The sequence below is a fragment of the Thermobia domestica genome, chromosome 16 (assembly GCF_964235325.1).
Source record: "Thermobia domestica chromosome 16, izTheDome1.hap1.1, whole genome shotgun sequence".
Classification (NCBI taxonomy): domain Eukaryota; kingdom Metazoa; phylum Arthropoda; class Insecta; order Zygentoma; family Lepismatidae; genus Thermobia; species Thermobia domestica.
The window spans coordinates 63,389,471-63,403,942 of NC_137469.1; the positions used below are offsets into that span (position 1 = coordinate 63,389,471).

Consider the following 14,472-nt stretch of genomic DNA (forward strand, 5'->3'; position numbering starts at 1 on the left):
TACATCAAACTAAGTAGGTGGTATTAATAATAGTAGTAATTGATTCGGTATTCAATATGATTTGCAACACGTTCTATTGCGATGTAATTTGTTGTAATCTAGGTTTAAGGAGATGGATGTTAAAGGTAATGATACAACAATTGGTGCTATGACGGAAACGAAAAGATACGGATCCCTGAGTAAACCTCAACAAATACGATGCCTTTTACCATATGCTCACATGTCCTAGGATCAAATTAGGGATATTTCATATCAAAGATGAATGCCCTGTTACAGCAGATGCATCCTCTTCCATTTTTTACATGCTTTGCCACGTTTCACAGCTGCACGTAACCAATTTGACATGAATTTGAAAGCACATTGCATAATTCAAATTTAAGTAATTTTTTTCTTACATCACCAGCTTCCCAGTTGTTATTATCACGGAAGAAATGACATCTAATTTGACAACTGATTTATTATCTGTAATAATTTATCATCTATATGCATATGATCTACACATTGAAAGCAAATATCAAAAGACAAGAAATATTACTACCAAATATTTAATTTACTATTAAAGCAATGACCGTAAGTAGGCAAACAGATAACCGATACATTTTTTGTGCGCTTGGTTCTGGGTTCCTCATGTGATGCTTGCCTCGGAAAAAACAAAACCCGAGTGGTGGTTTGGATTTCACTTTAAGACATAGATGCCATCTCGTATTGCCTCGGTGCTGAAAAGGACATTTATCAATCAACTGCTACTAAGAGCAACCATAGAACAACTGACAACGCAAAATAAAATGGTTTATCTTCGACCACAAGCATTCTATCCCAATTTGCAGTTCATAGGATGCACATTTAGTACATGTAATCTTGTTTTGTTGTAAATCCTTTATAACGAAACAGACTGAGATTCAGGATACAACAGTGTTATGGATAATAATATAAAGACATATGACTCGGTGAATGCCGCTGGAAGAACAGATCTAGAAACAGTCTGTCGCTCATGAAAGAAACTACCTAATAATCTTTTGTTGTTTTTCTGAGGAAGCCGACAGGTCGCTGTTGAAGCCATTTTCAAAACATCTCTTTATTTTCTGCTTTGAGCTGTGGAAATGCCTCTTCAAATATCCATTTATCAGGCCTAGATTTGGAAGTCAATGGGTGACAAATCTTAACTGCAGAAGGAATGTTCCAGTGACTCCTATCTGAATGACTGCAGTGTCGTCACTGTAGCATTCGAACAAAAGGATTTGTAATGCCGCATCAACTCACGTGATGGCATTACAAATATATAATTTCTTTATGTTATTAATTTCTGAATAGTAATTCATCTGCTGTTGCATGATTACAATTTTATTTCAGTTTCACTCATAATTATTGAACAAAAATTTCAGGAATGATGAAAAAAAAAAGATCAAAAGATTGTGATCTTGGCCAACAACTAGTTTTTGGATCAGGGCCCACAAAATTTTTGAATTGCCCTTAAACTGAGTTTTCGTATTTTCTACGGAATAAGCACATCATACCGAGTTAAGTGATAGTTTGGGTTTGGCTACACTATATGTAGTTCTCCAGATATAAGGCGTACAAGAAAATTTTTGATTGAAATATATTGAAGTTTTTTTTTTTTTTTTTTTTTTTTTTTTTTTGATCAGGGGCCACAAAATTTTTAAATGGCGCGTAGAATCGAGTTTTCGTATTTTTTTACGGAATAAGCACACCATACAGAGTTAAGTGATAGTTTGGGTTTGGCTATACTATACGTAGTTCTCCAGATATAAGGTCTACAAGAAAATTTTTGACTGAAATATATTCGATCTTTTGATCCAATAATGTGATAGAAGGAGACCTCTATTGAGCACTGCCTGATCCAATTTCGCCCACTCCTCCTTGCACACTTTCCAAAGGCCACCACGTGTGGTCGGACGGCGCTTATTGATGTTCCGTTTGAGGAGGCCGAAAGCACAGAAGTTCATAGGGGATGCATCTGGTGACTTGACGGGGATGTCTCGAAATGGGATAGCCTTTACACCTGTCTCCTGTTCCATACGTGTCATGTAGGCCACCGTTCGTTTGGCAGTATGGCTGCTGGCCTGGTGGATGAACACTGTGTCAGTGTTATTGTCATACAAAGCCGGGGCATGGGTTCCAGTACATGCTCGATATAATACGCTGCATTCACCTTGACATTTGATGACACCCGGTGTATCGGAAGCTTTCCTTTTGCACAGAAACCCGTCACTACCATAAATCCCTTTGGAAAACTCCTTGCAGAAGCGAATCCACTTTGCATGATCGGGTCCATCACTGCGGCGGTAGTAAATTGCACGCATCTGCTGGGATCCTGTCAAATAGACCCATGCTTCATCTAAGGTGATCAAATAACGCCATTTGTCACCTGCCGGGTAACCTTCATACACCCTTTTGCATGTCACCCGCCTTTCTACGATGTGCGTTGGCTTCAGAACATGGACCCGCCGCTTGTATGTACTTCTGAGTCCCAAATTGTCGCGTATGATTCGGTGTACAGTTGCAGTTGACCGTCCAACACGCCTTGCTATGTCACGTTGGGTGGGTGGATTCTTCTGGGTCACAAACCGGCGGACCCTGGCAATGATGTCTTGATTGCGTTGTGGAGCCGGTTGCTTCTTTTGCCCCTTTTGACGGCACATGGCAATGATTTGCTCTGGGTTTGCATTGCGATGGATGGCTGCAATTCCCTTATCAGACACTGTGAACCTTTCTTCTTGCACTGTGTTCTTATTCGGCTATAGCTGTAGCCTATATCAGAAAGTGCTACGATGTAGCCCTCCCAAAAAGGGTCGATTTTCGGCGGCATTCTGCTCACACACGTCTCTCCTCTGCACGGCTTGTACACAAGTGTCTGGCTACTCCGTACTGCGTGCGTCACGTTGCTGACGCGAAAATAGCGCCTCTGGTGGCGACTGCTATGTATACTTCTTTATGCATTAAAATATGTTTACGAGCATCGTTTGCTTCCTACACGTATAACCTGTTTGTCCGTATCTGTTGATGCACTATCATGATTCTACACGTACTCTTAAGAGCTAATTACTTTTAACTGATTGTAAGCAAGACGAGAAATACTCAGCGTAATAACGTAATATAAATAATCACCTGATTCGAATAACAAAATATCAATTTGTAAAGTAAGAATATTATTAGATTTGCGACTTTGTGATATTCAATTTATGATAAATAAAAACAATACAATTGTGAAATGAATAATGTTGAATGCTACCTACGATATAGATAATGAATGGTTAATTACTTAATGTTGCTATTTGACGATTTGGCCACTACAAATCTGGCGCGCTTTCTGACCGACTGACTGACTTTTACTCCTGAATTTCTATAGCTGCTACAACGGTGTATATAGCATGTAATTGCCAAGTCAATGTTCCGTATTTTTGTCTTGTATGTATTGTAGCTTATGTTACGTTGTGCTTATGACTATAGATCCTGATTATTATTTACCATGTTTATAGAGAGTGCATGTATTTCGCTTCTGAACTATACGAAAACAGCTTATACTAAATTTAGACCAGTTGCCTATTGATAACAACTCAATAAACTCAGAGTGAATAAAAGCAATTACTGTAGGATATTTGATGTAATTTGTTATTTAGAAATGATAATTATATTGATATTGCCTTGTTGGGAATTTTCATTACTTCTCCGAATATTGATCGAAGTTTAATCTGACGGTTAACTTCAAAGGAAGGGTTCCAGTATTCTGACACAAGTCCTGTGATTTTCCGGCTGAGCCAACGAATTCATTAATTGATTTACAATTAGAGCATCGACGTTGTACTATCGTCGTGAGTCATCTTGAAAAGGTTTAGAATGTTCACAAAACTACACATTATCCCGAAAGAAGTAGTGAAGAGGGGTTTGTTCATTAGAAAATTTACTTTTATCTTTCATACTTTTCTCCTTACCACACGTTTTTTGGTTTGTTTCAGTTTAACGTCCCACGTTTATGCCTGGGAGGCTACACATACCCAAGGCAAGCGTGCTAGCTACTAGGCCAAGTGGGGGTCTCTCTTACTAGGCCAAGCTGAACTGGAATCAAGAAGTTTGAACACATTTCACTCTTTTTTATTATTACTTCTGGATTTTCTTTAGCAAAATTAACTGTTTCGCTATCTATTTTACGAAGTAATCCTGACTCAAATGCTAAAACTCACAGTTCTGCGAAAATAGACATACTGATTTTAGTAAATTATGGAAGTCTTTCACAAATTGTTAAAAGAGGCAGGGCACCTTTGGTAATTGCAGTTTGGCATCATAAACAGGAACTTGAATGAATCCCAAGTGAACATATATACAGTATAATCGTATAATTCAGTTATTGGGTTGAATTGGTTTTGATTGTGATGATACATGAGTGTAATCTTCTTAGTATGAAGTGCTAAGAAAGCAGGAGAAAAACACAGGACCAAAATTTGGATAGTGACAAATTTCTCATAAGAGGTTAAGTCAATCTACAGGGAAAATCTGGTGATGGTAGTTCAAGGGCCAAGGACTGGAACTGAAATGAGAAGTACTGATTGAGCTGAGCGAGCGAAGCTCTTTGCTGTTAAATTCTGCATCTTTTGTTCATAAATTCCTCCTAGGCTTTTTCAGAAAATTTCACCAAATTTGGGTTAGAGTTCACAAATGGAAAGTTTTTTATATCCAGATTATGTTTTTCAATCGACTGCGTTTTTTTTTGCGAGATAATATCAATCAATCAATCAATAAAAAAATAAATAAATACAAAATCAATATACTTAACATTGAAACGTAAGGATTGTAATTTTTGTCAATATGTTCCAACATTTTGCCATAAGAGAACATGATTTGTCGCAACCTGCTTTCATGATTGAATTATGAATTTCGTGAATTCGCAACCTTAGTGCTGTTGACAAAGTCCAGAACCAATTTCGGACCGCTGATTATCGTTTTGTGTTTATATTTGTTTTCGGGAATAGTTTTGCGTTAATACAATGGATAGTATTTTCATAAAGAAATGTTTAATGTAGAATTTTAAAATTCTGAAAACAGCGCATCCGATTGGAGTGTGTGACCAAACTCATCTTTCTGTCGAATGAACCGTCAATTGAAAATGGGGAAAACTTATCCGGATTTTATGCAATCCCAGCGAAACATAAATGCAAGACCATTAGTTCTGTTGATGAAGTTATTTTAGTAATACAAATTTGCAACCAGTACGTAACGTTTTTATGCGAATATTTAATTTTGGATAACATGCGTAGTGTTTTAAATATTTTTGAAGGATTTGTAAATATTACAAACGATGCACACGACAATGATGGTTAATCGAATATATCGTCAATAGCTCAAAAGGTGGGAAAAATTCACGAAACGGATTAGTAGATCAACAGCGGAGCACAACGTAAGAGCCATAGTTTTGCACATTAACCGTGTCCTTAGAAATGGTAGCGAATGATTCTTCTGGTGAACTGAATATTACAGAGATGGAATTTAAATATTGCACTCGCGTTGCTAATAAGCTCACTCAGCTCAATTCTGCATTTCAAATGCAACTATTACCTAATTTAGCTGTCATACTTACCACAGTTTGCCACTTGAGTCCATTTTCCTTTCTGTACTTGGCTTCGTCACGTTGTTTTTGTTCTAAAGCATATTTTGCAGCCGTGGCTTTATCAATATCATTAAGACTGTAAAGAAAAATATTTTTTAAATGTAATTTTCGTTTAATTATAAACACGTACCAATAAGTTCCCAAAACTGGGATATAAACTAAAACTAAACTCTCTAGTTCACAGCTCATGACGGGCTATAGCCAGTCATATGGCATTTAGTTGGGTGATGTATTGTAATTTCAAGGATATGTACTGATAATTTCAAGGAGTATCCACCGGGACATTCCATTCTGATAATGCTCAACGTAGTTAGAGTTTTTTCGCAGTACTACTTTCACCCCCTGCGTACTGAAGCCCCTCTTCCCACCCGAAAATTCTCATGAAATCACAACTGACTATCAGCACATCGACTTCCTCACAAAGACCACGATTAACGCCTAGACTGAGTAGGGAGGAGCCTGGGACGGCATATTTAGTTCCCTATTTCCCTTCTTATATATTAAAGAATAAATTAATTTATTGCACTAGCAATTTCCCATGTGGACGTTTCTGCATTACAGATTGCAATGATTACAATATGTTTTTCACTTTCTGAGTGATGCTACTGTATAAATGTGTATTGAACAGATTTTGCATAGCCACTACTGAATGCTTGGTCCATTATTCAAGCCAATTTGGTCGTTGTAACTTACAACGAAGGCTAAAAGATCGATGAAAATTTCTTCACGGATTAAAACAGAAGTGGCACCACCAATAATAGCACCTTCAAACCCGGTAAGTAAAAATATATTTGAAATTACCTTACCAATTTAGTGGAGGGAACAGTTCCGGAAGTATAACCAGGGTGCAAGAATGTGTTGATCCGGCACTGGGTTCCATGGATTTTATCGTCGTTACCTCTGGCTTTGTATTCCGTAGTCCCAATACTTCTTACAGTATTTGCCGATATATAAGACATATCCCTTCTTATGTATTCGATTTTGAAGAAAACATATTTTTACTGCATATTACAAAGTTTTTTTTTTCTTTCTTTTTTAAAAAGTGACATGACATTTTCGCACGGAATACATACAGAGTTAACAATGCTTAACTAACTGTAGAGTTGCACCGCGTCTAGGAATGTCTATAGCATATATGCGTCCAAGAAAGCACACGTTCTATGAAATGGTACACAAACTACATTTACTGAGTCACTGAACTGTACACAGCTGGAATGCTATTGCACACCATAAGGAAACAAGGAAGACATCAACAACACAGAATTCGGGAATACTTACAGGGTCTGTCCTGAATGAAACCAGACTAAGGCTGTGGAACTGGATGTATTGAAAGTAACATAAACTACAACTAATAATCTTCAAAATAACACCCACCGGCATCTACACAGCGCTTCCAGCGATTCTGCCACTGTAGATAAGTTCCCTGGAAATCCTCTTGTGAAATGCTGTTCAGGGTTCTTGTAACGGCAGCTTGAACACCTTCGATAGACTCGAATCGACGTCCTTTGAGGTCTCGTTTTAGCCGGGGGAAGAGGAAAAAGTCACACGGAGACAGATCAGGGCTGTAGGGAGGTTGTGGAAGCGTAGAAATATTTTTCTTGTCCAAAAACTCCTGCACAATCCTTGCCGTGTGATTGGGCGCGTTGTTGTGGTGCAGGGTCCAGTTGTTGGTGATGTCTCTTCGAATGCGGGCGACCCGTCTGCGGAGTTTTTCGAGGACCTGGACGTAGAAAGTTGCGTTCACCGTCGCTCCTTGTGGGACGAATTCCTTGTGGACGACGCCTTGACCGTCGTGGAAAACGATGAGCATCGTTTTGACTTTTGACTTGCTCATCCGCACTTTTTTTTTTTTTTTTTTTTTTTTTTTTTTTTTTTTTTTTTTTTTTTTTTTTTTTTTACGAGGAGACAGCCACGTGTGCCACTCCGCGCCCTGCCGTTTGCTCTCCGGGTCGTACTCAAGACCCAAGTTTCGCCCCCGGTGATAACATTTTGAAGAAAATTTGAGTCATCTTCCAAACGGTTGAGGTCTGTCGAAATTGTCACTCTCAAGTCCTTGTTGACGTCGGTGAGGACTTTGGGCACCAATTCGGCACAAATTTTTCGCATTCCAAGACTGTCCTTGACAATTTCATGCACTTGCGTTTTTGCCAAGTTAAGCTCATCGGCAATCATTCAGATACTCAAACGTCGATCGGTGTTGAAAAAAGTCCTTACCCTTTCAACATTTTGTTCCGCTTTTGTTGTGGTTGGCGGACGACCTTTCTCTTCATCCTCGACGCTCTCTCTGCCCTCCTTGAAGGCCTTATGCCACACAAAAATCTGAGATCTTGTCATACAATCATCACCATACGCTGTGTTCAACATTTCTAGTGTCTCCGTTCCCGATTTCCCTAGCCGAACACAAAATTTAATGGCATAACGCTGCTCAAGCAACCGCGGCATTTCGCTTTGTTCCAAGGCACTCGCACAACGTCTCACTCAACACTAGATTCATACCGAACCACTGCTCGCAGCAGATCGAACACTTGTGCGTTGCGTTGCTACGGCCCCCACTATCTCTCCCGGCAGTTAGTTTCACTGCGCGACGCGAGGGCTCCACATCAGAGCTAGTCTGGTTTCATGCAGGACAGACCCTGTATTTAAATTAAAACAATCAAAATCTTTGTATCGATGTATAAGACACATTACATTTTTGGATTTATTTCTAAAGAAAGTAAAAAAATAAAGATGTGCCTTACACCAGGGAAATATCGCAATTCAACTAGAATCCCACTTACTTCACCATGTTGGGTGGTGGTGGTCGTCGTCGTCACCACCACGACCACAATAATAATAATAATAATAATAATAATAATAATAATAATAATAATAATAATAATAATAATAATAATAATAATAATAAACTGTTTACCCACCAGAAACCAAAGCAAAAATGTGTTCTATACAGGAGCACGAAATAGAGATACAATAATCATGAAGTCTAAACATATCACTTAATTGTTTAATACTCTTCAATCATTAATTATGTAAATACAATAATACTGCCACACTTGAAGCAGAGACAGAAAAAAAATAGAAGTTCCTTTTTCTACGTCAGTCAGAAAAATTCATTTTTAATCTTGAAGGAAGAACCACAGGTCACTGGATGTGGAATTTGTAGCTCAAGGAGGCTATAATTTAAACTGCACAGTTTTCTGCTGATAACCCTTGCAGCTTGAAACAGGTTAAGATATGATGCCCGTAGGTCAGGACATACTTTCACTCTATTAAGTGCAATATATAACTTTCACATATTAAAAAAGTACAAATTTCTATACACATGAGAACAGTGTTGCTGTACTTTCCACTCGTTTACTAGCATTTCTTTCATTCTGTGAGAGCTTCTTAATCATAGCAGCATATCCCTTTATCATATTTCAGCCAATCTGCATTTCAAGTATAACTTATTTCAATTTTTACACTAGTCTGTACCATGTAGGGGAAATTATATATCTTAGATGTCAAAGTGTCAGAAATAATAACGACCACTGTAACTCAAAATTACAAGAATAAAGCCACAAGCGAAATACTTGTCTTAATGATATTCTCACATTGAGAACTTTGCCATCTATTAATATATTGTTCTATACTTGAGCTACTTTTAGATTGCTTAGATGACTGTTTTGCAAGATTATATTTCTCCATAAAAATAATTGATAAGCAATTTTAACTACTGTACAGAAATTTTACAATACCATCTATTTTGAGAAATATGAATCTGTGATAGTTCCAAAACAAAATGTGCTATTTAATATTATTTGGTGGAATAACTATGACTGAAATATATCCAACGAATTAGGAAGAATGATTTACTCATCTTCAATACTGTGGAACAATTCTACATACTCAACTGGACAGCCGGAATTCAACAGGATTGTAGGCGAAATTAGCGACTGAAATACAGAAACGAACATACACAAGCAGAGATGCGTTTAGTATTCGCACGAAGATTCACCAACTGACGAAGATGACAGTATCCTCCGAAACTGTCCCGGTTCAAAAAAATAAGGTCAATGATGGAATAAGGTAAACACTTAAGTGTTCTTCATTGAACAGCATGCGTGAGTTGTGTACTGTAAATTACTATGCCTACGTCATTTCAATTTGCGCTAAATACATGTAAAAGTGGCAGGTAATCATGCTTGTCAGTAGCGTTTCTCTGATAATTTTTATTTTAATCATTATTGAATGAATAAAACAATTAAAGAGCAGTATTTAATGACTCATTATCATTTCTTCTTAAAATTAAAAGAACCGAAAACCGCATAAAAACTGGCACTTTTAAAAATAGCTGACAAGAATATTTAGACAAATAAATAAAATCATAGAAACTCCTAAACGTGACTTAATAGATGTTGTTTTGAATATAAATAACTGCGTTTCTTTCTTTTTAATATATTTCATGCATACAGCCTGAACGTAAATTTGGACTGAAAAGATTAACATTAAAATTGGAAAGGAATTTTAGGAAGGCAGTCGGTTAAGGCCTAGATATTAAAGATACCACATCGGCATTCATCTGGTGGGACAAAGGAAAACCCTGTACAACCTTGTCACGATAGCCGCTCAATGAATTCGAATCCGATATCTCTTGATTGCTAGGAAAGAACGTTAATCGTCTCTCTATATTAGCTTGGTGAACTAAGTGGAAAATGGTCTCCTAAATATATTATACAATCTTGTTTTCTTAATTTGACTCACGTTTTCCATTCTCGACTTTGATTTTACTATTTGTGGGTACGCAGCTCTACAACACATGGCGTTTATTCTCTTGATTCTATCCTTTTTAGCACAGGTGTTACATTTACTTTTCGTATTTCATCATTAAGGTTGTCCGTGTACGTCAAAAAGAAATAACAAACAAGAGTATGAAGGAAGCTTTCCCTTTTTAGCTTTGTTATATACAGGATGACTCAAACTGATGCACATACTTTTTAAAACAAAACATCTTACTAATTAAAGCAGATAGGTATACAACTTTTGTCCTGTTGTGTATCTTAAGAACATATGTGCTGTTTGCGAATACTACCTTCAACAAGCTTTGGCAGCGATGTGAGAGATTTTCTCGATCGCACATTCCCTGAGAAATGGACAGACCAAAGAGGAAGTGCTGCGGAGTACCAATCTTGATCTCCGGATTCATCCCGCCTCGACTTCTTTCTTTGGGGAACTATAAGTAACACAGTGTACGCCGATAAACTGCAAGATCTGAGGTTAGCAAATTGAGTAGGTATGTGATGTGCTACCATCAGAAACAATTAGTATGTCGCTCTGTTCTACGTCGTTATCGATGATGTATTGCGGCGGAAGGTGGCCATATTGAACATTTACGTTTCTTAAGGTACACAACACCACAACAACTGTATGTGTCTTGTACCTATCTGATTTAATTAATGACATATTATGTTTTAAAAACGTATATTATTAATCTGAGACATCTGTATGTCTTGCCATATCCATACAAGTAAGTTAAAATCATAAACGGAACGTAAGTTAAATTCTGAAATCAAAATCATTATATATTCTGGGACAATTTGCACCCTTCGTGAATAGTCATTACCTAAAATCGAAATAATATTTGCTCTTTTATTACTACTGCACTAGGCTGAAATGTAAAATAAAATGACTTCTGTAATGTAAACTACTTTCGGTTAAATATCTTCAATCTTCGAGTTCAATGAGAAACAAATTGATTATACCATGACTTGATTGCCTGTAATTATATTAAGAAAAATCAAAGTGATCCACTTGTCTTAAATAGTAATAATAAATTTATGAATTTACCTCAAACCTGCAGTAACTTCCTTCCATAACCGACGAGACTCATTTTCTTCTTGCTCAGCTATTGGCTTAACTATTTTCTTGGTAATCTCTATCGTATTTACATCCACAAATGTCTCCGTTCTCTGTGGAAAAGTGAAAAAAATGAAGATGTCACAAACAAATTTTATTATATGAAAAAGAAATCTGACATTAGTAAGCTTCGTTTCTTCAGTAACACCATTAAGATTTCTTTTTCTGCAAATATGTTTCATATTATCTCACTAACGCGAGCAAACATTTCGAAAACCTGGGGCTTGTTCTAATGATCCGGAAAATGACTTCCAGAGCGCATAATGATCCGATGAGAAAATTACCCCATGAGATCTTAAAATTAAATGTCAAAATGTCCATTAATGAACAGCATATAAGTATAAACATGTAATTTTGTTTTGTTTTAGAAACAGTCGTTAGACATACAAACGTTGCTTATAAACACATATGGAGACAAGACCATTAAAATGCAATCTATCTATATACACAGGGTTTGTCCAAGAAGTTCCCGAAATGATGTTTTGTAGTTGGCACTGCTGGCTGACGGGGCGGAAAAGTTGGTGGGGGATCTAAGCATGGAAACGAGACCTGTATCAGTCGCCTGCGGGCAGTTGTTGAGGCAGCGTCACGCTCCGCGCAGAGGTATCTACTGCGCCCTCGTTGAGCAAATAAACCAGTTTTTGAAGCAGTATTATGCAATTAAATTTTGTGTGAAACTGGATAAAAACGGAGCAGAGACGTTCAAAATGCTTCGGAAAGCCTACGGTGACGGGGCGATGAAAAAAAAAAAAAAAAAAAAACTTTCATGTAGCACAAGCGGTTTCGGGAAGGTCGGAAGTCCGTCAACGACGACGACCGCTCAAGATGCCCGCCGACATCGACAATTGGATCTTGCACCATGACAACGCGTCAAACCACACCGCTCTCATTGTCTCCAAGTTGCTGGCTAAAATAAGTGTGGCAACGCTAGCCCAGGCGCTGTACAGCCCCGATTTGGCACCAGTGGATTTATGTTTGTTCTCAAGGATCAAAAGAACCCTGAAAGGAACTCGGTATGCGACGCTGGAGGCGGTAAAGGCAGCCGCGACGACCTCACTGAAGGAGATTTCCGTTGACGACTTCCAGGACGTCTTCAGTGATTGGGTGAAGCGTTGGCAACGCTGCATCGAAGCAGTGGAAGAATACTTTGAAAAGTTCTGAAAAGATTGTAAACTGATATTGTAAAGATTGCGAAAAGATTGTAAACTGAAAAGACTGTAAACTGATATTGAATAAACGATTTTTAAAAAATCATTCCGGAAAACCTGTATAAAAATGCATATAACGTTATGTACGTATGTGTGTGTGATGCCCCATCATAATTATGGAAAGTCTGGAGCAATTTCCACTAAACTTAGTACACATATTATTTACAACCAGAAGAAGAATACTATTGGGGGAAAGAGGTAAGACTCCTAGCACATCTAGGGGCGAGTGGAAGCGGTGACTCATAACAATGATCTAAAATGACCGATGTTAGTGTCGAATAAAAGTTTTCGGAGTTGCTGAGGTGAATCGCGACACTCTCGATGCCATTCAAGTTCACGTTCAGCCCCCATTAGCACCTGGAAAAGGGGTCATATGCAAACATAAGCGAAAACCACCGATATTAGTGTCGAATCCATAGCTTTCCGGGTCAATGAGATGAATAGTCACATTCCCAATACCATTAAAGTCCAAGTGCAGCCCTCACAGGCATGGAGGCTGAGGGGAAGTGAAGAAATGAAATGTCTTAAGATGACTGAGGTTACTGTTATACCCATCGGGGTCAACTGACGATTACTGTCTTTTCAGGGTCTTTAAGCTGTTAGGTGCCAATCTCGATGACAATTACGCTCAGGTTTAGGCAAGAACGGGCATTTCAGTTGGCTCGGGAATTACAGGGGCAACGAAAAGCCCTTGCGCATATCAGTTAGACCGGAATTGACGGGCAACACTTTCGTTACTTATTCTAATCAGTTCTTATTTGCTGATAGGGGCAACCTATGTGTATATATAAAGATGGATGGATGGATAGATGTGTGTATGTATGCATGCTGCACCGTAACTCTGAAACGCTTGGATCAATTTCAACCAAACTTAGTACACTTATGATCTAATGCTGTAGAAAAGACACCGTTTGATCTACTAGGTGTGGGGGGTCGAAAGGGTGGGTAGGCAGGCATTGTCATTGATCAGAAGAATTCCAGAGTGTAACATTCTTTTCCGCCGAATTTGAATGGCACGTTGCAGATTATTTAGTGTGTGGCAATACATATTTGCTGTAATTGTTCGTTCTGGTTCCAAGAATTCCAGAAGAATCACACCGAAACTCGGTTGCCATGATTTTGTGAACTGATTTTGTGTTTGTTTGAATTTCTTCGCTTTAGGAAAATCAGAGTGCCCCCATTGTATTGAGTGCTGCTTCTACTACCCAGTGGCGTACGATATCTAGATTTCATCTCTCGTCCTGTGTGAGAAACGAGGTCATTCCCATCCTTCCCACAGCGCGACAAGAAATCACGTGCAGCTGTCATTCTGCTCTTTTGTAAGCATCTTGGGCACCCATCGCGCACATAGTTTGTGATAACTCAGCTTGCCAGTCACAATTCGATGGAATGTTTTTGCAGATACTTTTGGAAACTTTTTGGCGAGATCAGTTATCGTGAACCGACGACTGGATCGCACTTTCTTGTTAACGTGTTTCGCCAGATCGTCCGTCTGAACACTATGCGTTCCGCTACGCTCATTATCATGAACATTTGAACGCCTTTCCCGAAACTTTCTGCATCACTGTCTGATCTTCCCTTCACTCATTACTGTTAGTCCGTAAATAGCACACAATTTGTGATGGATGTCAGTTGCTTCTGTCCTTTGGCGTTCAGAAATCTTACGACAGATTCACTTCGCATTTGGCGGGATTTTGTCTTATAGCAGCCATTTCACCTTATTGCTATTCGCACGTACGATTTTATTTCTGT

At 38.3% G+C, this 14,472-nt stretch overlaps 1 protein-coding gene across 4 annotated transcripts in view; it reads right to left on the reverse strand.

The window, feature by feature from the left end:
- The window catches only part of LOC145673107 (oxysterol-binding protein-related protein 9), a 443,064-nt gene that overhangs the window by 3,701 nt on the left and 424,891 nt on the right, over nucleotides 1-14,472 (reverse strand). For all 4 annotated transcript variants that reach the window (XR_014128719.1, XM_081742477.1, XM_081742478.1 and 1 more), the window contains 2 exons: nucleotides 11,444-11,565; nucleotides 5,591-5,696 (listed from right to left, as the gene is read on the reverse strand). Coding sequence is in view for 3 of the 4 variants with exons in the window: in XM_081742477.1 (XP_081598603.1) it covers nucleotides 5,591-5,696; nucleotides 11,444-11,565 (228 nt within the window). In the remaining variant the exon portion in view is untranslated. The remainder of the gene's footprint in view (nucleotides 1-5,590; nucleotides 5,697-11,443; nucleotides 11,566-14,472) is intronic.